Source organism: Melospiza melodia, chromosome 1 (assembly GCF_035770615.1).
Source record: "Melospiza melodia melodia isolate bMelMel2 chromosome 1, bMelMel2.pri, whole genome shotgun sequence".
Taxonomy (NCBI): Eukaryota; Metazoa; Chordata; class Aves; order Passeriformes; family Passerellidae; genus Melospiza; species Melospiza melodia.
Window position 1 is genome coordinate 124459183 of NC_086194.1, and position 26039 is coordinate 124485221.

At 37.8% G+C, this 26039-nt stretch overlaps 1 protein-coding gene across 10 annotated transcripts in view; it reads left to right on the forward strand.

Moving 5' to 3' along the window:
- The window catches only part of DLGAP1 (DLG associated protein 1), a 403108-nt gene that overhangs the window by 259465 nt on the left and 117604 nt on the right, over positions 1-26039 (forward strand). For all 10 annotated transcript variants that reach the window (XM_063166836.1, XM_063166779.1, XM_063166794.1 and 7 more), the window contains 2 exons: positions 5043-6068; positions 19743-19957. In XM_063166836.1, coding sequence (XP_063022906.1) covers positions 5115-6068; positions 19743-19957 — 1169 coding nt within the window. In that variant the 5' untranslated portion in view covers positions 5043-5114. The remainder of the gene's footprint in view (positions 1-5042; positions 6069-19742; positions 19958-26039) is intronic.

The window sequence follows — 26039 nt, forward strand, 5'->3', positions numbered from 1 at the left end:
AAACACATTAAGTGTTTACATTGCCTTCCATCTCTGTCCCAGTGCTTCAGTTTCTGGACCTGGCAGACACCTGAATATTCAGAAGTGTCATCTGACTTTTGGAATAGTGTCTTAGAAGAACCACATTCACCAAACAATAAAATAAATCAACATCCCTCACTCCTTGGTCTCTGAACAGACAAAGATATTAGACCCAAGGTGCTGTGGCCCTGATTATGCCTAATTAGGGTGTCTCTGTTGGTGATTTCTCTGTTGGAGAAAAGAACATTTCCCCATGGTTGAGGAGGATTGGGTTTGAGACCATGGAGTCAAACTTGACATCCAGAAGCCCATGGGCCCTGATGGGGTGCGATGCACCCATGAACATTGAAGGAACCAGTGGACATCACTGTTAGACCACTCTCAATCATCTTAGAAAGGTCATGGCAGTCAGGAGAGGTACCTGAGGACTGGAGGAAAGAAAATGTTATCCCTGCCTTCAAAAAGGGGCAAGAAGGAGGACCCAGGCAAGCACAGATCCATCAGCCTGTGGGATGTTGACCCTGGCAGGATGTCAGGTGCCCACCAGAGTTGTTCTATCACTCCCCTCCATGCCTGGACTGGGGAGAGAAAAACAGAAGCCCCAGGAGCTGAGATAAGGACAGAGTGAATCACAAACCAAGTACCATCATGGATAACAGTGAAAACAGGTTCAATTCCAGGAACCTAATTGAATTTGTTACCAGTCAAATTCAGAACAGGATAATGAGAAATAAAACACCATCCTCCCAGCCCTTCCTCCTTCCTGAGCTCTACCTCTTCCCCCACTTAAGTGGCACAGGGGGACAGGGAATGCTGCTGCTCAAGAAGAGGAGTCCTTCTCTGCCCCAGCATATTCTGCATTCTGCAGTCTTGTTGGATGAAGCCAGAGGAGCTCACGGGCATTTCAGTAAATCTTTTCTAAGACAGAACGTTGAACATATATCTAAAGGAAAGAATATGTTTCTCAAAAATGTGTTTTATGAGTAAATTTGGAACACACGAGTAGACAATATAGTGAAATGAAATTTGTAAAAAACTAAGGTGATTTCTGTACAGATTTTGTTATTTTGCATTCATTTTCATTTTAATTACATAGATTGAAATAGGCATTTTTCTAGCTACTAGATTATTCCAGGAATTGTTATGCATTAGGGACACCACATTGGGGACAAGGATGAATATATTTGTATTGTTCTTACCAAGGGCATCCTCAAGAAAACAAAAGCAAATGTAACATGAATGTTGAAAGTAGTAAGCATTCTTCATCCTTACAATGCTGTATCTCTTTAACATCTCCTTTATTGCTATGCCATCAAGTAGTTTTGGTCTGCTGTCTGTAGAATTGCTATTTGCACTGTTTATTAATGTGTTCATCAATTGTCTTGCCCTATTTCATGAATAATTAAGTGTTCCTGTTTTGGCCAAAAAATACCAATAAAATGAAAGACTTAATTGGTTTCCTATCAGCTACTCATGGCATGAACAGATAGCCCTGTCTCCAGCTGCTAATTGCACTAAACATTGATGTATAGGTTCAGACAACACAATTATGGAATATGATGCATATTCTTTGAAAAATACTGATGAAATCAGAGACTGTAGGATAGAAATTTTTTCTAGACATATATTAACATATTAAAATGGGATTGAGTTGTGAGAGGGATTTTGTGTTTGGAGTGATTTTGTGCAGAAGAATTGTCCACTGAATATTTAAGAAAAGCAACACTTCTTTCTTCAGTGTTGGGCATAGTATACTTATTCTTCCCTTCCTGGAAGGTGCAGTATGGTACATAATTGGGTTTTTTCCTAATTCATTGCCCTTTCAATACTGTGGCAGCAGTAATAGAGTTAAGGTAAAATGAAGCTATATTCTAGAAATACTTATGTGGGACTTTTTAATCACAATTTTCATGATAAAATAAATATTTCAGTGCTGTTTCACCAGAAAAAAAAACCCCTTTCTTAATGCATTCAGTAGTCTAGGAGTTGGGAATAAATTACTACCACTTCTTTTTGTTGCACTCCTTTTGTTAGGTTGGTTTTTCTCTTTTGGTTTTGGCTTGATTTTTCTGTCACTCTCTGGTTTTTGCTTCTTTGTTTGTTTCTTCTTTTTTTCCTCCTCTTTTAAATCTGATTTTTCATAACTCTATGATCTTCTGCTTTCACAAGCATTTTCTCTGTTATTCTCCTTATCTGTTCATCTGATTCCTTTTGGGCAGATCATCCTATCTTTCTTCTGCTCTTTTCTCCAGTACTTCCTCATAAAAGATCCATTGACAGCTCAGACTCAAAATACATGCATTTTTTCCTCCTAAACATTTCCATCCTACTTGCCATCCAAGCTCATATAGCAGTGCTTAGCCAATCTTCCTCCACAATTTTTTTTGAAAGCCTGTCGTTTTCTCTCTATACAGACAAATGTCACTTTTCAGAAGCTTTTTCACTTTTTACCACTTTTTGCACATCCTCCTTAGCATCCATATTTCCAGTCCATCCAAAACACAGCTGGTAACATGGCTGTTCTCATTGGTCAAACCATGGCTTCATCTTTTAAGCTTGTTTTTAGTTTCAAGGTTCTCCACAATATTCTGTCCCAGTCTGTAAGCCAGATCAAGGGTTTCCTGACCCCAACCATTTTCTGTATCAGTATATTAAGGCTACATTTTCTTGATAATTTCATTACATGTCCTGTGCCTGTCATGACTTCACTATGCTGTAAATTATTGGTCCTTTTGGTTCTTTGCCTACATATACTCTTTTTTCTACAGTATATGAAAATTTCATAGCCATTCAGATAGAGAAAAAATGAAAATAAATTGCTGGTTTACAGCATGTCCCAGTTAGTTGTACTCTTTCATATCTTTCTCTTATCTTTGAGGCAAGGTGTAATTTTTTTTAACTTATATAGCACACTAGTCTTTTTTTAGCCTTAAGAGAATTTATCCATCATTGTAAGGACTGTTGCATGATTGCAAATGGATTTATGGAATTAAGTAAAAAAAAAAAAACTGGCTGAAATTTTGTTTTCATAAGCCTTGATGTGTAAAAGATATTCATAGATAGCAAAGATTGAAGTATTTTTTATTTTGTCTCTGTGTCCTTTAGAAGTACTCTGCTTGATGGGGTATCTTTGTTCAAGTCACATGTTTAGTTACCCAACTAATTAATCTACTACTACATCCCTTTGGATGTTTCTCAGTTACACAGACTAGTAGATCATATTTTTAGAACTATGGTAGGGATGTAAAATTCTCCTTAGAAGTGCTTAGGATTGTCACAACAGTATAATTGACAAGTACATCTCCCTAAATATATTATTTTCATGCTTTTAAGGTGCCTTTAGCCATTCTCCCCTTTAGGTAAATCAGTCAGCTTACCCATTTGGAATATTTCAAGAGCCTTTTGTGGTGTTTTGAAAACTTTTTTTTTAATTCAAGGTCTCCTGAGAAGGACCATTTTCTGCATTGCAGGGATCCAGTGAGGGGGAATAAAATGCAGGACATCCAGATTAGCTTTGAAGCATACTGAAAAAAAAAAACAAACAAATTCTTCTTTGGCTTGCTGCAGGTTCAGAAGAAAATGTAAAATAAGTTCTGATGAAGTGTGGAGCATGCTTTTCTAGACTGACATTAACTTAATGCTATTTTAGAAAACTTCATTGTCACCAATTTGCCAGTGGGCACAATGTCTACAACCTGATAAAACATGAACTTTAGCTGAGAGAGTGCTGGAGGAGCAGACTGGAAACCTGTTTGCTATACATGTTTGTCCTTACTCCAAGAAAGATCTCAAGAGCTACATTTACAGAAGTATTTATGTGATTAGCCATGCCAGAAATTAGTAAAGTATCTGAGTGACTCCGATTTCAGTGCAGTATAAGAAAGCATCCTCTAGGTAGTCCTCTGCCCTTCAGCTTCTCAGATGGCACCATGAGACTGCTTTGCCACACCTGAAACCTCATCATTTACACACTGGTAGCTCATAGGTTTCATCCAGACTTTTGCTAGAGTTGAGGGTTGAAATGAGGGCATCTGACCTCAATCAGAGTGGTCATTACATCACTTGGGATGAATATTTCCATTTTCAATTTGTTGTAAGCCATATTCTACATCATTGAGAGTCACTTCAGGGACAAATAACTGCAATCAAGAATTAAGTGTTATTGTTATTAACTGTTATTGTTGTGTGCAAGGTTTGGCTATCCCAGTTCTTTTAATGGTAGGAATATGTAAGGATATATGAACACTGTTTAGAATAATGAAAAATTATTGAGAAATAAATCAAGCCATGCATCAGCAGAATAAGATGGGTTTTTTTTTAGTGAGTAGGAGCCAGAAAATAGTAAATACAAACCCTACAGATATATAGGATGTTAAATAGTTGGTTTGGCTTTGTTTTGACAGTTAGTGTAATTTATTGTTATTTTACTCTTAATTTGAAAAGAACTTATGGAAATAATGTCTTGCTGTTGCCATGAGATGATTACAGTCCACGCAGACGACATGGAGATTGAGTAAAAATAGGAGATTGAGTAAAAGGAGATTGATTAAAAATATTCATTGAAGCGAAAGGTTTCCCATTAATTGTGCCATGATTTGAGTTTGGCCCAAAGAAGCCCAGAAAGTGTGAAATTAAAGAAAATATCTTTTTTAATGTGTCCATTTGGCCTTGAGAACATGCAGATGGGCATTTAAGGAATCCTGGGAGGTCCCTGTCCATTAATATTTTCAGGACTGAGGTTTTAGAGTAGAGGTGGCAATACCTTTCTTGCTTTTCATATTGGAAAGGCATATTGTGTCTGTTTGCAGCTAATGGAACAAGATAACTTTTCTTGTGTACTACTTAGGTATCCTTATCACCACGCTGGATGTGGGAAAGATTAAAGCATAAAAAGAGTCTGAGAATGTTTAGTTTTTTCCAGTTACTTTTGCAATAAGAAACCAAGAATGTTAAGTGTGCACATGCTGTTTATTCTCTCAGCTCGAATATCTTACGTGTTCTGTTGTATTTCTTTCTTTTAGGCCTTTCTCTGAGTTCTGCCTGTCGCACAGCCATACGTATTAGATGACTTTGGGACTCGTTTTCCACCAAGGATGAAGGGATTATCCGGCAGCCGCAGTCACCACCACGGGGTTGCCTGTGACCCTGCGTGTGACAGCCTGCCACACCACCAGGACAGGAAGCCATACTTGTTAAACCCGGTGGAGCCCCACCCCGCAGACCACCCTTACTACACTCAAAGGAACTCCTTCCAGGCTGAGTGCATGGTGCCCTACAACGATCAGATTGCCAGCAGCACGTTTCCCCGGAGGCATTACAGCTCCCACCACGAACTCAAGGACGAGTGTGCTCTGGTTCCCCACGGAACTGCCAACAAGACCAACCGCATTCCTGCCAACCTCTTGGACCAGTTTGAGCGGCAGCTGCCCCTGAATCGGGATGGCTACCACACTCTGCAGTACAAGCGAACTGCCATGGAGCACCGCAGCGACAGCCCGGGCAGGATCCGGCACCTGGTTCACTCTGTCCAAAAGCTCTTCACCAAGTCCCACTCGCTGGAAGGACCATCCAAGGGGAGCGTCAATGGGGGGAAAGCGAGCCCGGAGGAGTCACAGACGATGAGGTATGGGAAGCGCAGCAAGAGTAAGGAAAGGCGATCAGAAGGTAAGCCCAGATCCAATGCATCAGGATGGTGGAGTTCAGATGACAACTTGGACAATGATGTTTGCATTTATCATGGTCCCAGTGGGGTCATGACCATGGGAAGATGCCCCGATCGCTCTTCTTCCCAATACTTTATGGAAGCCTATAACACTATTAGCGAGCATACTGTGAAGTCCTCCAGAAGCAATAATGATGTCAAATGCTCTACCTGTGCAAACCTGCCTGTGAATTTGGACTCCCAGTTAATGAAGAAAAGCTCTTGGTCCTCTACATTAACCGTGAGCAGAGCCCGTGAAGTTTACCAGAAAGCATCAGTTAACATGGACCAGACAGTGGTGAAGGCAGAGACGTGCCAGCAGGAACGGTCATGTCAGTACCTCCAGGTACAGTGTGGAGAACTGGTTGCTGTTAACTGTGCTCTGCCTTGTCTCAGGTGTTTGTGGGGGATGGAGGTTTGCTCTGATGTTCCAACTTTCCCCAGAGGTCACTGATCACCAAACAAGGGGTTCTACTACTAAAATTAAAATATATCAGCTTTTTGGGTTTTTTTTTTGGTTTTCTGGTCCAGAATTCAGTATTTCAAAGTAATAGTTCATGTTAGAACAGGATTAATTTTTTTTTTTCATGTGGGAAAAATAAGACCTTTCTGTGTACCTTTTGAATTTATAAGGCTGTCACAGTAGGGGTATGGGGAATTTGATGTTTTAGTGCTTTCATTTAGCATTGCAATGTCAATTAACTGAATGTTACCAGGATACAAATTCTTTGATTTCTGTAATTTCAATTTTGCTTTCATTTAGTGCTCATTTTTTAAGAAAGCTTTTGAGACCCTTTTGAGAAACTATGGGGTACCTTAATACTTTCTCCAGCAGGAAAACAGCCTACTTTTCTTTTTGCCATAGAATATAAATTCTCCTAAAACAGTTATTGTAACGTGTCCAGATTTGTTTATCAGGCTATTCCTCTTTTTTATGGCTCTGAGTCAAAAATAAAAAAATCAAAAGGTTGAAATTATTGCTTGTTCTGATTATACATTTTAGGAGTACATCACCTACTCCCTCACAAGCTGTTTGCAGTTAATACAGCGTCACTATTTTTCACCAGTATTGTATCTTTAAATGTCAAGAATCAGATGTCTCCTCTTGGAGCTATCATACTGCCGGTGAATGTTTGTGGCAGGAACATGGATCAGAAAATATTAAAACTGTTTCATTCTTAGGAGAGCTGTGGATAGCTTTTATGCACTTTAAAAGAAGCACTTATGGCACATCTAAGTGTGTGTGTAAGATGGAACAACGTTGCACAGAGAAGAGAGAAGACCATGAGGAAAAAAGAGGTTTGCTAAGATGATTCGGTTTCATTTTAATGTAGTGGGCTCTTTTCTATTTGTATAGAACTATAGCAGGTTTTCTCATATGGGTGCTTTAATGAGACAGTCAGTTTCCACATTCTGTTGTTTAAGTCAGTATGCAGAGAAAGCGTAGGACTGAGGCATCAGCATTTAAAAATTGATCTTAAAACGTTTTATGGAGTGTCGTGCAAAATAATTTTGATTACCAGACTCTGGAATGCTAAGTCTTAAATGTAAAGGAATGGAAATGTATATTTTCTATCAGTTGTTTAGGAGAGTGGGGTGGGGGAGAGGGGGCAATACAAATGCTCAGTGTGTTTACAGCTCTGCGTATGGGCTGGGGAGGGAGGGGGGTTTTAAAATAGCCTCAGGTTGCAACCTTTTGAGCTTTTGTGCGTTTTTTATTAAGTATATTTTATGTGAATTTTGTGAGTAAGAAGAAATCATAACTTTAGGCTTGAGTGTTGTGGTTACTTTGAACCCTGAGATTTTTCTTGTTGGTATTTTTGTTTACTCCTTCAGCCTTCTCTTGGGTACAGATAAAATAGCTGACAGTTCAGTATGTGACCAGATGGCTAGAAAAGAGTGAAAAACTGTGCCAGCATCAGCTTTAAACGAACACCTCCATAGGGACCTTTAGATAATGTTTAACTGACAGGAATAGACTCCTCAAGTGGAATTAGAGGACATTATCTGTGTCTGTATGAAAATATGTCCAACAATTGTCAAGGGCAAGAATAACTAAATTCTCACTTAGAATCACTACTTCTCGCTGTGTTTCCCATTCTGTATCAGTTTTCACTTAATTTTGTTTTATTCTTTCTAATTGCATGCCATTGTAAAATCAAGGGAAATATCATTAGTTTAAAACTGTTTGTTTTTTTTAAACGAGAATCTTAACCAGGCTTCAGTTAACATTGGAAGTAATATTCAAACAGAGTACAGTAGATTTGAGGAAGCAGGTCAGGATTATTCTTCTCTCTTGGCAGCTTGAAGGGATGACAAATGCATGTAGGTATTTAAAAAGTCAGTCTATTTTGAATGCATCCCCTTGCTTTTCTCTTCACTATATCACTTATCTTTTTACACTGCAAGCCCTTTGGGGCTTGGACTTTGTTCCCTTTTGTATTTCCACAATGCACAGCACAATGGGACACAGAACCCAATTGAAGCCCTTCGTCTGTCCTGCAATAATATATTAACAGCAGCAGAGTTCCACTCTGTTAGTGAGTTGTAGAGTTACTCTGTGCATCTGCTATTTCCAGGTGCACTTCTCATTATTGCACCAAAAGGCTGGTGTCCTGTGTTAGAACAATTGGAAAGGCACAAAATAAGATGAAAGCTGCAAATTCACAACAACATTGGACAACCCTGATCCTTTAATTTCATTGTCATGATGCTTCTTTGTTGCTTTCTATAACTCACTAAATGTTAAATAGATTTATCAACTTGCTTGTAATTTAATTTGTCTGTGGTCCTGGACATAAACTCTCAGGACATAAACTCTGATCATTCAAAGAGCAGCTACTTGTTCATGCAATCTCTTCTTGTCACAGTATCTGAATTCAATGAAGGAGTGACTTTTTTCCAACTCAGGGTACTCAGGATAATTTTCTTTATCCTGATAGATCTGAGTATATCAGAGATCACATGTGACATTGACTTCACATTTGTTTGTAAGGGCTTTTATTACAAAAGTATCTGCATGAATTCTCAGTGTAAAGACATAGAAATAACAAACAATTATTTCACTTGCTGTGATATTTTCCACTTGACTGTTCTGTGGAAGGTGTTGGCAGTAATTACTATTACAGATGGGATTATTTCTCATAATTTGGAATTTGGATCAAGTGCAGAGTCCTCTGCATTGTATTGTCTTTCTTTACCCCACCAGGCTCCACTTCCAGCCCTGCTGCTGAGGCACAATGTCCATCATTGGAGTTCTAGGGGAGGCTGGGGTCTACACTGTGCATCTTCAGAAACAGATATTGTCCTAGAATAGTCTAAAGACCGTCAAGCTAATCTTTTCCTCTTACCTGCAGTTTGGAAATGGAATTGCATTTTTAGCTTCTGTTTCTCTTTTCAAGAGTGAGCAGCTGGATAGTAGAAAGATAAGGTTCTTTTTATGAGCTGATTTTTATTTCAGGAAAGTGGTATTTGATCCAGCTTTACAGTTGGATTACTGCGAAGGATGGTGAGAAGGAATTGTTCATGTTTTATCAAAATGCTTCTTCAAGATGGTTTCCCTCCCTCGAAAGAAAAAAAATTTAAGGCAGTGGACAGCCTCTACTTCTCTGCTAGCTTCTGCTCTGGAAAAAAAATTAAATTAACCAAACTATCAAAGACAACATGTAAGCAGCAGTCCTTTGCTGCAAACAATAGGGTCTAAATACACAGGGAGATATTTCTGACTCTCTTGTTTTCTATGAATTCATGAATTTTGGAGCTAGTAGTGTATCAAATACACTGTAGAGTTTGTCTCTGATTATAGTTTTGCCATTTAATGTTCCCTGTAATTACCATTCCTGTTGACCTTGGTCCATTTGTTAAGAATGAGGCTTTTCAGATTAATTTTATTTTCTCATATGGGTCAGTCATAAGTTTTCTTTTCGTTGCAACTGATGAGACTCAGTTGTGTCAGACGCTTGAGGCTAAGGATGGAAATTTTACTTCTGAAAACTGAAGCACAGAAGGTGGAGGCAACAGTGCAGTCATTCGGCCTCCACATTTGCTTTGCTTGTCCTTTGGTGGGATACTGTGAGAAATACTATTAAAAATGCAAACCAAGTTTCTGGGTGCAATAAGAATTTTCCGGTGACCAAGGGTTCTGGTTAGTACTGCACTCAGTTTCCAGGGTGAAGGTTGCCTGTAATGTGCATTGGTACACAGTGTGTAGTGCTGAGAAACTCATTATCCAGATGACTTGTTCTCCAGTCTCAGGACAAGGCACAGTTTCTTAGGAAAGCTGAGTTCCAGCCACAGCCAGCCTCTTTTTGTTGCCTGTGTCCATGGATGACCAAATAGACCTAAAGGTCAGGGTGCTAATAAGGACGAGTAAGTGCAATGTGATTAGTTAACATGGTGCCTTACACTTCAAAGTGCTTATCCTTATGACACAGCAATTTATGCTAGATGTTATACTAAGTTTATCTATGCACGTTTTTCTTCATTTTCAGTTTGTGTTTTCCTCGTTTATGGTGTTTGCATTTCAGATGCAACTACCATATTCAAATTAATCTTCCAGAATATCTTTACGTATATATATGGAAGTTGTATTAACATCCATTAATATAGATCTTCTATTTTTCATGTATCTGATTACTTTTTTGGCTTATATTCCATTATAAATTGAAAATTAATGAAGCACATGTTATTTCTCTTTCAATTTTTCAGTCAGAACTACAAAGTATATGAGGTATAAGTTTCAAGGGGATTTTTAATAGATTAGGCACAAAACAGCTTATTTACAATTTGTATATTACTAACAGATAACTCCATTAAACTGGCATCTTGGTTGTTTAGCCTACCAAAGGCAAACCCACCCAAGATGTGATTGCTCTACTGAGAGAAATATGTTGGAGAGTATTTCAATATACTCATCTTCCTCCTCTTTGCAGTCCTTCAATTTAGCTAAAAAACAAAACAAAAACAACAAAAAAACCAACCAAAATTGTTAGCTGTGTTGATGATCATGATCCCGCCACTTATTTCGCCTTAACAACTGGTGTGTTCTTATTTGCTTAATTGAAAGCTGTGCTGACCTTTGGTGTCTTGAGTCATGGGGGCCTCCTAAGTACAAAGAGAGCTCTTCAACAGCAATTTCAGCTGCAACTTTATCTGCCAATGTTCTGTAATTTTCTGTCCTTTTGTTTTATTGCCATCCTGTAACTTTTAAGTATTGAATGTACTGGCACTGACCTTACTTTTTCCAGATTAACTTGAATTACTGTCAGTTCATTCTGTTAGCATCCTTCCTTTCTAACAGTACATCCATTAATGAACACAATTCTGGCAACTGGAACCTGTTGCTGACATACCATTTATAGGATTTAGCAACCTACTTAGGTGACACTACATTACATATACTGTTAGCTCAGAAATGTTCACTAAAATTATGGCTGCACATAACAGCTGGCATTTGGTATTCCTGTAGCCTTAAATATTTGGAGTATTCCAATCTTAGTCTTTTCAGTAATTTCACTGTAAAGAAAAAACCCAAGAATAAAACAAGAAATCTTCAAGACAAGTCAAGTCCAGCAAAGAGGATCATTTCAATCTGCCTCTGAGTTTGAAACCTTAACTTTTATTGAGGAAACACATGAAAAATGTGGGGAAGAAAACACTGGGCAATGATACATTTTCCTCACTCAGTGCAAAGTAATAAAGAGTATTTCCCTTCATCCAGTTATTGGGTTGGGGTTTTGTGCTTGTTTCAAGAATGGAATTCACAGGATAGATCTTGAGTGAGGAAATACTACAGTGCCAGAATAGTGGTTTGAGCTGGGTTATCTGGCCAAGTTTTTGTTCTGCTTTACAAATGCTCTGCACAGGTGAGCTTCTGTCACTAGTGAATTAAGCAATGAGAACATCAATCTTTTGTGTGTGTTTGTCCTTTTATCCTCTTACCCTGAAACTGTGCAATGAACTGTCTTCTTTGGGCTTCTGATACATATGTATTTCTCTCACCAAAGACTAAACAATGTGTCAAACAGTTGGATAAGGCATTGTGACAGTTCTGAAGGGCCAGGGCTTCCAAATAGTCTCTGAATTGTGTCCAGGAGTCTTTTATGCAAATAAGTTTGTGTCTAATTTTGCTTTGCTGACATAACCCCAGCCTGCTAACCAGTTTGTCAAGAAATCTTTGAGGTTTCCTGGTCTCTAGCAATTCAGTTTCCAGCAGATGAGAGTCAGGACTATGACCTTGATTTCATACCCTATGGGACACTACTGTAGAGCACAGGTCACCATTTGGTGACTATCTGGAGTTGCTTAGAAGATACACTATGATGTTCTGGTACCAGGACAGTTTCCTTACAGCCAAATCAAAGCTTATTTCACAGGTATATAGCATTGCTGTAATCTCGAAGAAATCATTGTAACAGTGTCAGTGAAGTGTCCGCTGGCCACTAAAATGTGACAGAAGCCAGGAGCCAGCAGGAGATGGCAGTTTAAGGGCATCACTTAGAGCTGCTGCCTGTGAGAGCACATTAGCAAAGCACCAGAGATTACTGAGTTACAGTCAGCCAAAAGAAACAGCATAAGGGCTGCTTCTCAAAATGCTCTCCCCAACACATCTGTTTTCTTCCAAGGATACGGATTCAGCTACATGTTCTCCACCCACTAGCCAGTTTCCTGCTGTCTGCTTGATAGCAGGCTTGTGCCTGTGTGCAGTGAAAGAAGGGTAAAATGGCATCTCATCTAACAGTATTGCTTTGGATGCCGACCAGTCACTGTGTGCAGCTGTTGAAGTGACTCACCACAAAAGGAGATACAAAGAAGAAATGAACATTTCTCTGCTGCTGGTCATTGAAAGTGTCCTTTCAAGGATTAATATTTGTGTTAGCAGTCGTCCTGTCTCCTTAATTGGCCAAAAAAGCATATATCATCATAACCAATGGCACTGAATGCTTCAAGGGTACTGCGAAAGATGAGAACGAATGTCTGCCCTCTGCCACTGGAGGATATCATCCATGAGTATCACTGAAGCAGCTCTAGTTTGAGGTCCTGGCCAAGGTCCTGCTCTGTGACCTTCAGTGATGTTCACCTCGGCTAATGGACGTGCTGGTTGCTGTTTGACTTCGTTTCTGCAGAAGGTGTTTATGGGTGGCAAACATGCGAGACAGTGGATGGAATCATTGTATCTTCATGGTTGGTTGGACTTTTACACATAAAGCAGAAGGAGAAATATTTGTCTGGAATCAAGACATGGTAATTTCATTTAGAAGACACTCATTCCTCATCATGGAAGAGAATGTGAATCAGATTGACGAGCCAATGGTCAAGACCCCTTTTGGTGAATGGGCATCGTAAACTTGAAGAATTTTGTCTATTGGCTGACTCTCTCAGGATTCATACTGGTTTAGAAGACTTTCCAAACTACTGTTTTGTCAAGGAAGATTTCAGTTCTTCACCCTGTTTGTTCAGGTTTGATGCAAGGGGTGGGCACAGGATAGAGGAAGTAATGCTCTGTCTTGGACAGGTCTTTGTTCTGGTGTTAATTCCTTTCTTGTAAAAAAATATGGAGATAAGTCAGCTAAATTAAACTAATTTATTAGTAGAACATGATTGCTCCAACAGTACAAGCTAAAGCAAATGTTGCTGCAGATACTGAGCATATTAAATTTATCCTAAATAAAGGAAATCCTCCTAACTGCCTTTTTGAAAATACTTAAGGCTCATTAAAATTAAACATATATTTTTCTTTCTGCTTTCTAAGGCTTCCTTTTTTTTTTCCATACTTCAGTGATTCTTAACATATGCACACTGATAGAAAGAAATGTTACTCATCCTTATTGGTCTGATTAATTCAATATTCATGACTGCTGGGAATAGGCTCAGTAAGTGGAAGATGGCAATTGAAACTTCCTTTATAGCATGCAGAAGAGGCATAATAATGGCTAAGGAGACCAAATTGCATGGATTTGAAAAATCTGCACTGAGCAGTCATTAGGCATTGTTCTTCAGTTGTGTGATTTCATTTCATTAAGTATTTGCATACAAATAGAAAGCTAAAGTTACAAGTCTACTGCTGTGAGTGATGGTTAGCCACTCCTTCCAGTCCTTTTGTTTACTTCTATAGTCATCCACATTGCTTTGGCAAAGCACAGGGAGAAGCTTTAATGATTTCAGCTGCAATAAACCAAAGCAAACTAGGGATCAATAATGAACTTAATTTGCTATAGAGACAGTCTGTTTGCTATTTCCTCCAGCAAGGTAAGTTAATAACTATTGGTGGGGGGGAGGAGATTTAAAAATTTTAAAAATAAAGGAAAATAGATATTCTAATTTAATTGGTTAGAAACTGGATTTTTAAAAAATGTTTTCTTACCCTTGCAATGACAATATGGGCTTATTTCACATATTATTACATGTGGGCTTATCAAGTGAATATTTGAAAACTGTGAGGCCAGTATACCTGTTTGTTTTGTTTCTTTATTAGGGGTCCTAGGCTATTTATTAAAAAATCCAGTTCCTTTATATCAAAAAATGCATTAAAGGAAGTGACAAGTCAGTACAACCTGGCTAATGACCGAGTGTGAACACCTGCAGAGCAGCATAAATTTAGTTAAAGATTGGGACAGGTAATCAATACACTAAATGATGCTAAATCCAGGTAAGATGTTGGCCAGTAGCAGTACTTCATCGTTATAGTCTGCTCTGTTTACAAAAGAATATATCAGCCGTTGAATCAAAAGAAAGAAATTGCTGTCAGGCTTAGTGTTCATACATGTAGCAATTTATTGCCAGGGGTTTGCTGAAGTTTTAAGTTTCAGTAAGCTGCATGGGCTCAGAGGCCTTTGCTGAATATTTTCTATCTCTATACAATTAGTAATGCTGTTCTGTTTCCCTATGCCTTTTTTATAAGTGATGTACGTTCTTGATTTCTAGGCTTGTACATGAGCTAAGATTTGTACATTTGATTTGATTGATTTCATGAGCTAAGCTTGTATATTTCTAAGATTTGTACATGAGCTTAAAAATTTAGAGAATGAAATGTTTCCAGGATCATTATTACTTTGATAGTGTGAATAATAATAGTTCAATTTTAATAAAAACAATGTTCATTGTTAGATCTGAATTTAGCTCTTTCCCCTTTTTCATAAGAGTTAAAACAACCATGCAAGTGATTTTCTCTCTTGATATTCTGATACTGGAAAAATTGTATTGCCAAGGTAATTGGATAATATGATTTTCTTAAAAGCATGAAACAGCTTTATCTCAAGTATGTCAATCTTAATCCCATTAATCCTCTAAGGCAGAAGATACAGTGCATTTGCACTTGTGTGACCTTGCAAGGCATAATATTGGTCATTCAAATAAAGTCAGAGCCTGTGGGAACATTTGTGCAGACTCCCTGCCTTGAAAAAAATAAGAGATCTGGAGGTTCACATAAACATTTCTCCCAGCATTTTTTCCAAATCAACAGAAGAAATCACAGTGCAGGATGTGTAGTACCATATGTGTAGAAACAGAATGTATGAAATAATCTGATTGATTTTATTCTTGCAGTTTGCATTTTGGAGAGGGCTTTATGTTGTACTTTTTTTCTCATAATATGAAACACTTTGTTGTGACAGTGAGCTGCACTGTCTGCATGAGCTGTTGCAGCCGCATCTGTTGCAGCCAATACTTTTTAGGGACCAAAAAAGCACTCTGAAAATCAGGTCACTTCTTTTAGTAGGTGTTGCTTGAGGTATTTGACTACAGGCACAGCAGTACTAAAATGTTGACATTATTTTATCTGCCTGAAATGAAAGAAAATGCTGAGCTTTAAGGGTTGCTTGTCCTACTCAAGTAAGACACAGACAGACACCCTTTCATAAAAAGTATTGCAATTGTTAATAGCTGAGACAGAACTTCTAAAATGTTTCTTTACCCTACAAATGCTCTTTGTCAATTATATGATGCCTAAACCAAATTTCAAAATCAGGGTTTCTTGCTCTTGTGAATGTAATATAAGAAATAAGAAAAAAGAATATAAAGGGGAGCTGGACCCAAATTTTCATCTATAAAATCAATTATGTACTGAAATTTTACTCTAAACAAACAAGCAATAAAAAGAGTAAAAACAATATTTAGAAAAAAACAAACTAGACTTAAATACCTGCAAAAAAAAACCCCACGGTCAAACTTCAACTAAAATAGCTTTTTAATAAAATTTCCATTACATTCTTGTATTGCAGCTTTGTCTAGGCAGGCAAGATAGTTTGTACAAACACTCTGTATTCCTCAGTGAGTACTGTGAAATTAGAAGCATATCTGGGTTGGTATTTTAGTCTGTTCTCTGAATCTGGATGGCTCTTTAACCACAGCCATCCTTTTCTCTTTGGTACATACAGGGTTTACCCTTGAACCCATAATATGGAAATGGAAGTTGGGTCACTTTTGTGTTATTTCCTTTGGTATTGCAAGTGCAGGTGACTTCCAATACCCAAACCGGCCAGTGGGTTTGTGGGCACTCACTGAGACTGCTTTGTCCTGATCTCTGTGTCATCAGCTCAGCTTTCTTTCTCTGCAGCTAGTGTTTTATAAAAAGTGGAAAAGCTCCTAAAAACATAGCTGTTGTTTTTCAGTGATTGCTCCCCTCACTGACAGGAGCAGAACTCAAACTGAGAACCTCCAATCACATCATACAAATTGAGGGACTAGAGCAATGCACTCAGACCTCATCATTGTACACAGTGTTTGCATGTGTAAATAGAAAGTTTGGGGGTAAATCCATTGCAACCAGCATTCAAAACTTGGCCTATTGCATCTGAATAATTTTGAGAAGCTTTGGGATAAAAGGTCTTGTACTTATACGTGGGGTTATTGATAACAGAACTCAATAATTCCAAAGTAAGAGTTTCCACGTACCTATATCTCCTCACTTGTATTGCACCTATGAACTATGGCATTAAATTTAATAGTGGATCTATTATTTTAGTAAAACTACAAGTGTTCAGCTTACCTGAATTATGGGTGCTGTATGAACATTGCAACTTTATCTCCCCTTAGTTTTTCTCCATTGAAGGCACCAACCTTAACAATACACTAACATAGTTTGTTTAGTGCATTAAAGAATAATTTACAGACTTATCTCAATGAGAAAAAGCAAAGATCTTCAATTAAAGCAAAATGAATAAAATAATTAATAAATCAAAGTTCATATCCTCTGAGAATTCACAGATTCTCTACAAACTCTGACTTTGATATCTAGTAGCTACCTAAAAACTGATTGGGAATACACCAATAGCGGTTTTAAACTGCTGACTGAAGTCTGAGCATGGCATCAAAAAATGTCAGCAGAGCTTGATTTTACTAAACCTGTCCTAAATTCTTTTTTGCATGAGTGATTTGAAAAGTCAAGGTTTTACACTGGCAAGCAGAGGCTGTAGATTCCAAAATGTGGGGGAGAAGTGGTATGAATATAGATTGTATACTCACTGTGCAATGATGGAACTAGGAACTGTTCTAGGCCTGGAACAAATGCAAGAGTAAGACCTGGAAAAAAATGTTATACTCTGTCTGTCATACGTGGCTAAGGGAGGAATGTAAATACTCTGTAGTCTTCTATATCAAAAGTCAAAATTGCTACTGAGTGTTACCTTCATTTTGAACGCATCAGCTGTCCAGACATGATGTCTAGGCATAAACTTAGAAGCTACAGAATGGAAATATTTCTTCTTCTTTTTATTTTTTTTTAATGTGGGAAAATATTAGAGCTGTTCATTCAATCCTGTTCTTCCAGTAGATTTCATTAGTACTTGGTACTCTTAGTCTTAGTTAAAGCTTTACCCTTTCCCAGAAGAATATTTCAAGTGTTGTTATGAGTATTTTTTCTGTAATATTCTATAGATGCACAACTCTGCATATCATCATTCAGTAAGAAAACTAGACTTAGAACTATATTCCTGCCCAAAGGAACTTAGATTCTTGTAGCCCAGAAAAATAAATTTTAAAATAAGCCAAAAACCACAAACACAGAGAGCAAAAAATTGCCAAACCCACAACAGCAAACTTTGCATGCTGATGGAAGATAAGAATTGTAGAGCCATTTACTGAAGGATATTTAAAGACAACATGGAAATTTACTTTTAAAAGGCACAAGGATAGAATTAGTTAAATAAAACATGGAGCATTTTGGAACAACTAAATCCTGAAAAGGAAGAGTGGGTCTTAAGAAAGAATATTGATAATGGTGCAATCTAGAGTAGATCTGCAGGGTTAAATCTTCAGTCTTTTAAGGAAAATACTGAACATCTAAGTGAGTTTCATGGCTGGACTTGACCAAGAGAGAATGGGGATAGGAGAACACAAGAGAAAGAAGGACTATTTGAGCCTGGCAGCTTAAGGAAGGCCCTAAATCATTATGTCAGAAGCAGGAAAAGAAAAATCAGTGAAGGAAGAAGGTTGGCATGGTCTTGGGTTTTGAAATCATCAGGAAACAAATCAAAGACATAGGCTGTGAATAGTTTAATTAATAAAATAACATCATTAATTATAACTAGTAATAGGCCTATATGTGATTAGGACCATTAAATAACTTTGTTCCTTTATATAGCACAGTGGCTTAAGGGTTGTAGTTTATAGCATTATAGATTGATAAAAGGCCATAAAAAGGCCATAAAAATTTATTTGCATTAACAGTAACATTTGAAAGGCCTTACAGCCTCTGGACTTACACTTATGTTTGTAGTGGGAATCAACAGCAAAGCCGTTAGCAAGTGTTCCAATGTTTTAGTTTTGGCTGTCTAAACAAACTGGCATGTACATGCCCTAGCTGAAATCTGCAATGGGATTCACAAGATCCTCAGGTGAAGGTAAATGCTGATGAAAAACAAACTTCTCATAGAAAATATTATTCTGGCAGGTGAGAGTATTTGTAAGTTGCAAGACAAATTTAGTAACCCAGATTCATGCCTCCTTATTTAATGTGGCTTGTAAGGTTTTCTGAGCATTATAGCTATGGCTGTTTTATAGAGTTGATTCACTGAGAGGGATCAGAGAAGCAGAAAACTAAAAATTCACAATAGCTTGTATTTAACACAATATTTGTTTAACTAAAAACCCTTTTGAAGATTCACCTTTAGATAAAAATGATGTTTCTGCAAAGCAGCTTCAAAGACCCTGCTCCGCTGCATGTTGTTTCTGCAGTTACAGGAAAGAGGAGGATCCTGGTTCATGTGGTCAGAAGCCCCAGGAGCAAAGGAAAGGAGACAATGGGAGGGCAAGAGCACTCTGCTCTTGGACTGTCCTTTGTTATGTCTTAAAATCTCATGAATGCACATTCCCACTGCTCCAGATTTCCAATACAAAGAAGGGACAGCACTGACTTCAGATCAAGAGAAATAATGCACATCATTAAGAAAAAGAAAAAGAAAGGAATAAAGGGTTGTAGGACTCAGACAGAATTCAAAAGGAGGCTCACTGCAAGCTGCGGGTGTGTGGTTGCCCTAATTAAGCTATAAAAGCAATACTAGTAAAATTTCACACTTGCAAACCTACTTTTGTGGTAATTAGTGCATAGCTCCACTAGTTTGAAATATATCTTGAGCCAAAATCATCCTGATGAGTGTTCCTGTGTACATTCTGTCAGAAAAGATTGTCATATATGGATTTGTATTTCAGCTTTTGTGCCTCCCCAAAGACATTCAATATGTTGAGCTGAACTAAAAATACTTTGATCTGGGTTATAAAGACTTTGAATGAAAATAGCTGAAAACACTCAAGATTTTACCAGTCCAGTATTAAACCCAACCAAGCCTTCTATGTCAGCATGTTTGTTTGAAGCTTTCCAGATAAGGAATGGAAAATAGCAGAGAACTCTGGAGGTTCTTGTGCCTCTGCAGGGTGAGAAGTGGGCCTCCATTGCAACAGCAACCCATGGTCAAATGAGACAAGAAAAGGCCTTTGGCCATCAGAGTTTTTGTTATGGCTCTGTTGTGGCTTACCAATGACATCAGGGAGGAGTGTGCTAACAAGAGAATTGTGTTCCTCATTTCAGGTTCCTCAAGATGAATGGAGTGGCTACACTCCACGAGGAAAAGATGACGAGATTCCCTGCCGCCGGATGCGCAGCGGCAGTTACATCAAAGCCATGGGCGACGATGACAGCGGAGACTCGGACACAAGCCCCAAGCCATCTCCAAAGATTGCTGCACGGAGAGAGAGTTATCTCAAGGCCACCCAGCCATCCCTTACCGAGCTCACCACCCTCAAGTAAGTCCAGGTTCTGCTCTATCACCTACAGCTCTCCATTAAGACATACATTTTCTATGTTTGCTTCTTCTCTTTACATTTTCTGTGTTTCCTATGTTTGTTTCTTCTCTTATTTCTAACTACCAGTTCAGGAACGTATTTGAACCAGTGCGTTCCATCATGCTTATTTTTGCATGTTTTTTTCCTTAACAAGAGTAAATCTGGGAGTGTATTTCAATGTTATTCTGAAAAGGAACCAGCACTATGAATTTGCAAAGTATTTTAACCTGTTAGTGTTAAGTGAGCATCCAGGTATGTACAGTAGGTGCATTCTTTGAATGCTTTGTTAAAATACAGCTTGGGTCTGCAAAAGCTTTGTGTAACTGTGTATTTATATATACTCAACATTTGAAATTAGACCCTAGATAGTCTTTGCAACTCCAAAGAGAACCTGACATTTAATTAAAAAGAGCAAGGACTATCTGAAAGTAGACAAACCCATGTTTTCCACTCAGAATTGCACTGTATTTTGTAGAGAACCAAAATCGGATTTTTAAAATTGTTTGTGAAAACTTTAGCCAAAAGGAATAAGGAGTTTTTGGAGATTTTTAAATGTCACTATTTATTTTTCCTTTATTTGGGCCTTTTAAAAAAGTCACCCAAATTGTCAGGAAAATTGCACAAATGGACAATTTTGTATTACCATTTTATTTTAATTGATTCTAAAATAGAAAGGTCCCTTAAAGCAAGAAAATTAACTATATCCATAAAAGAAAACAGTGTGAATTTAAAATCAACAATTGTTTCTGTCTTTTTTAAAATTCTTAGCTATAATAGTGAATCATAGTTCACTGGACCAAAAATAACCCAATCTTAGTATAACTTGCCTAAGGCTGTGGGTTTAAAATGGGGGGGGAAAATAAAAGGATCTTTATCTCTTCTAGTATCCATGATCAGTGACAAAAGACTCCTTCTGCATTTCCCTGATTAATTTCTTCTCCTTCCTTGTCCTCCTTTACCCCATTTTTTTTTCCAGAGACCTTATCTGAGAAGCAGATTTTAGAGAAAACTGTTTGATCCTTGTTAAGAATGTCATGCTTTGACATCAGTGATGAATAGGCCAGCAGAAAAAAGCAAGCTTACTGCAGCTCCCCATAGCTGCCTGCCTGAATTTGTCTCAAGGGAAGCCTGGGATTGCTTCTTCCTTGTCTTTCTATTAGTGACCAAAGGAGAAAGCGATCTCATTTTCTGCAGGGATTTTCATAATCTAGCTGGTTTTGCTCAAGGGATCCAGTGATTCCTTTCATCATCCAGAGGACTTTACCACATCCCTTCCTGAGCCAAAACTCCTCCTGTGAAATCAGTTCCTGCAACCTCTGCAAGGTGAACATGAATGTTATTTACCACCACAAACCCCAGCCAGCCAGGCTTCATGCATGGACACACTTTCAGGCTCAGAGCTTATTCTTTTTGAGTTTTTAGAAGCACGCTTTCCAGAGTTCCATAGTATATGTGAAGCTCAATGCATCACGTTAAGTGCATTTGCTCTTGGTCATTTCTGTTCTCTGTAGATACAAGATTTGCAAAAAAAAGATAGATTTAGGAAAAATCAGAAGTCCTGCATGTCACTGTTCACCCATGGAGGATGTCAGACCAGAAGTGCTAGGCAGCAGAAGCTTTTAGCTTTCAAGTTATTGTAATTCAGCAAAATCCTTGTATAAATACTTAATTTCCCATGTTTTTTAATTGCTTCCTATTTGGGAAAGCTTTTAGGAATGTGCCAAATTTTAAGCTGCGCTCTGTAAAATTCACATAAGTTTAGGAACTGTGCAGGAATATGATGTAAATCATGGGGCAGAAGAAGGAAGGGAAAATGGTAAATGGCAGTAAAACAAAAAAGAGGAGAAAGCATGGAATAACTTTTTTTTTTCAATGGCTTTTCAGCATAAATTGGGATGAAATAGAATTATTTCTTTTAATCTATGCTGATATTTTAAAGAAATATATCTTCCTGAGAAACCTTTCACTTTCAGAGACAATTTGTATAATACATAATTATGCAGAGCTTTCATTGCTTTCTGCTGAACATGATAATTTCTGGGGGTTTTATGAGAAACAGCTGAGTGCTTGCTCTGGGAATTGAAGTCTTCTGTTAAGCTAGGTCTTTGTTTGCAGACGTCTTCATACTTTCTTAATAGTGTGACTTGACCTTCACAATGACATTAGTTTTTCATCCCATGGCTACCCTGATTACCCCAAGAGTTGTGTCAGAGTTTTGCAGGTGTGTTAGACAGAGACCAAAGTAGGGCCCCTAACTCACTGAATATAGGTCATCAAGCAATTGTGTGATGTGTGATAACAAGTTATTTCCTTGGCTTGCTGTTGACTTGAGTTCAATTTGCACCTGAATAAGAGCTTTGGGGAAATGAGCCAAAGCCTGCTCTAGGCAGCAGGCAGCCTTTTACTGTCACTAGTGGACCTTCTAGTTGACCTCAAAGGGTATTATTAACACCCTAAAGCTGAGTGGTATTTCACTCCTTTAATTATGGGTTTTTTCTGTCCATGAAGAACAAAGCACGCTGTGAAATCAGTGTTTCTACAGCAGTAATTGTCAGGGATCTTCCTGATGCATTTCTTTCTGCTACTCCCTTTCTCAGTTTGCTCTATTCAGTCTCTAGTTGGCTGCACTTTCATCTCTGACAGAGCAAACAACTTAAAAATATGTTCCCTTTTGCTTTCCCTGTTCTTTCTGAAGTGATTTTTTCATCTTTTGGGACTTTTCCTCTCTGACTCCTTTAAGTCTAATATTGGTCTCACAACCCACGCTGTTCCTCCCACCTACCTACCTACCATTGCTCATGCGCCTACTCTTCTAAGAAAGTATTTTCATTATTACCAGTGTTGCTTTTTATATAAGGAATAACCTTTGAACAGCACAACTGTGTCATATCTCCTTTACATAATACAAATTTATTTTCCTGGTTTTGCTGAGGATTTTTCCCTGCCATACTGTACAATCTCCCTCCTACCATTTTCCTCCATTGCCATGGTTTCCATGTGGTTACAGCACATGTGTCAAATGCTGTGGTACCATTCTGGATAAAGCACAGCTTGCTGTGAGTTTGAAATACACACCTCCGCTGCTGCATTCTCATTATCCTATCAGGAAGTAAGCTGATTTTTTTTTCTCTGTCTTTGCTGACAGTATGCTCTTGGTGTTTTAAGATTTCACAGTCTAGATAAACTGATTCAGCTGGAAAAAAAGGTATTTTCTTGCCATTCCTAACAAGTGGCAAAAGTTTATCTTTCACTTGTAGGCAGATTGAAAATGGACTGGTTAGCAAACTTCCAAAGAAGGTGCAGGTGGCAGATAACTGACAATTCTGTTACAGCTGAGCTTGATGCAGGACAATCCCTCACTACTTATATGTACCTTGCTTATGTTTAGCATGGGTTTTTGTTGGAATAAAAAGTACACAATTACATTGCTGTCTTTATGCCAACCTGTCACCTCCAGCTTGCAGTAACTCTTAAATCCATTGGGCAGCTGTAACCAAGTTTGCTAGGGAGACTGAAATCTCAAAGATATGAAGTTCCAGAAAGCTTTATCAGGATCTGTAGCTGGATAAGGCAAGGAAGGACCTGCAGCCATCACTTCTGTTCTTCTGAAGGGCTATGGGCAAGGTAGCTGGTGGATCAGCACAGGGAATAATATGGCAGCATTTTCCCAGCCTAAAAAAATAAGGAATGTGAAAGGGACTGCAAAACTCTGTTGAGGGCAAGAGAGCTGAGAGATGGATCCTGTCACCACAGATTTTCTACTTCATTTTCCCCCCTTCCTCTTCTCCACTGCAGGCATTCTCACTGCTTAGTACACAGATTCAAATTATGCTTCTTAACTCATTATTGCTGCTATTGTGGGGACTCCATCCATTTGAATCTTTTATTTGAGGGTTTTGTTTGTTTGTTTGGAGGGGGGTTTTGTAACATATTACCAAACTTAACAGTAATTTATTTGTAGACATGGATTTTGGGTTAAATACAGTTGCAGAATTTTTCTTTTGAACTCATATTTGATCACATATAATTTTTTCTGACATAAGTTGTACTCTGTGATCACTAGTGAATTGAAAATTTTAATGATCTTGATATTTCGTAGATGCATTTGTAGAACTTATGTAAAAAGGATAGAAGGAAGAACAGAAATTAGTTTTTTTTCTTAGCAATTCTGTATTTTCAAGGCATTTTACTAGGCATGTGATGTTTTTCAAGTCAGCTGTGATTAAGAGAAACTTATGAACACCAAAACCCCTTTTTAATGCACACTAATTTTCACCACTGATGATGAAGAGAGTATGTGAGCATATAATCATTAGACTCTTCTTTTTATCTCATGGTAAAGAATTTTTCTATATAAATTCCATCATAGCTGCATCTGTTCCTAGGATTTACTTCATAGATGACTTAAAATACAATTCTTTCCTTTAAAGTTTATCAGAGATATTCCAAAAAAATCTCAAAATAGGGGCATGTTATTTGTTTACACCTACATTTTTATTTTTATGTGCTAATACAAATAGTGTAAGTACTTTCTACTTGTATTTTTATGGGAATCTGGAGACAAAATTGTTTTGAAAACCAAATCACAGTGAATTATCAAGCTCAATTAAGTGGTATAATGTTAGCAAGCTTAGTAGCAGTGACAAGAGCAAGGAGAAAGAGAGAGATCTGATTTATACATCCTGAACTCAAACTTTCACATCAGCTCCTTGAGAATTGATCAAGTGACTTCCTGGAGGACAAACCACCAAGCTGGAATCCACCTGCGTTACTAACCAAATCTTGACAGAGCTGCAGCACCAGCTCTGCTAGGAGGACTTCGAAGGAAAATCAAACAACTCCATTGTTACTTAGTATAAGGCATACTTCAAGACAGGAAATCCCCTGGTCCTCCTAACAGTGATCCTTGGGAAGTGTCTGCACTGAGGGAAATTACAAGGGATGCATGGATAATTTTAGCCTGAAACAGTGCCCAGGCTGTTCTGTCATTTGAGCTGATGTCCTTACACTACACTTCACCATACGGCACATCATAAATCCCTCAATATGAAAACCATCCCAGCCCTGGGAAGGAGTGCCTATTTACTTTGAAGTGTTTGTATAATACTGTAATATACTCCAGAATATCCAGGGGGGAGAAAGTGTCATATAATCCAAAGCACACTTCCTTTTTCTTTTTCTTTTTCTTTTTCTTTTTCTTTTTCTTTTTCTTTTTCTTTTTCTTTTTCTTTTTCTTTTTCTTTTTCTTTTTCTTTTTCTTTTTCTTTTTCTTTTTCTTTTTCTTTCTTTTCCTTTTTTTTTTTTAATAAGGTGATGTCCTCATTCTGCTAAAGTGATCTGATCCAGATCTCAGGCAGGGGGAAGGGAGAGGTGGTGCAATACCACATTTTCATTACGGTGAATATTTTTAGCCACATGCAGGGAAGCTTGTTAATTTTCTTTCTTGCTGAATGACTTCCAATTAGGGAACAATGACTTTACTAATTAGTACAAAAGGAATAAGTCTGATTAATCTTTTACCAGTGTTTTACAGTATGTTTTCAGTACAGTTGGTGTAATTGTTTCATGTTGCAGTCTCTTTCATTTTTATCAAACCTGTAGCTAGTAAAGGAATTGTTTCCATGTTCCTTGAGGCGTGTTTTGTTTCTTTTTCTTGAATAGGGATTTTCTTTTAATTTTGCTTTAAAGAGACAGAAGCATCTCCATGTGCTTTGGACATGCAGCCTAAGGAACATAAGTATTCTGGAAGTATTACTGGCCTAGGTAGTAACTTTCCCAGCACACATTCACTGATGAGTGATTGTGGATTATATTAATTTGATAATATTATTCACTGATGCATGATTATTGATTACTGATGTTATTAACTTTTTATTCATACTATTCTAATCCCTTCTCTCTCCAACTAGGCAGAAGCTGTTGGACATATTTCTCACTTCAAGCTTGTGTGTCAAGTATGATTAAGTTCAGTGAATAATTTATAAATCAGAAAAAAAATTTTAAAGGCAAGACAATGAAAAATATATTTATTTTGAGGCAGTAG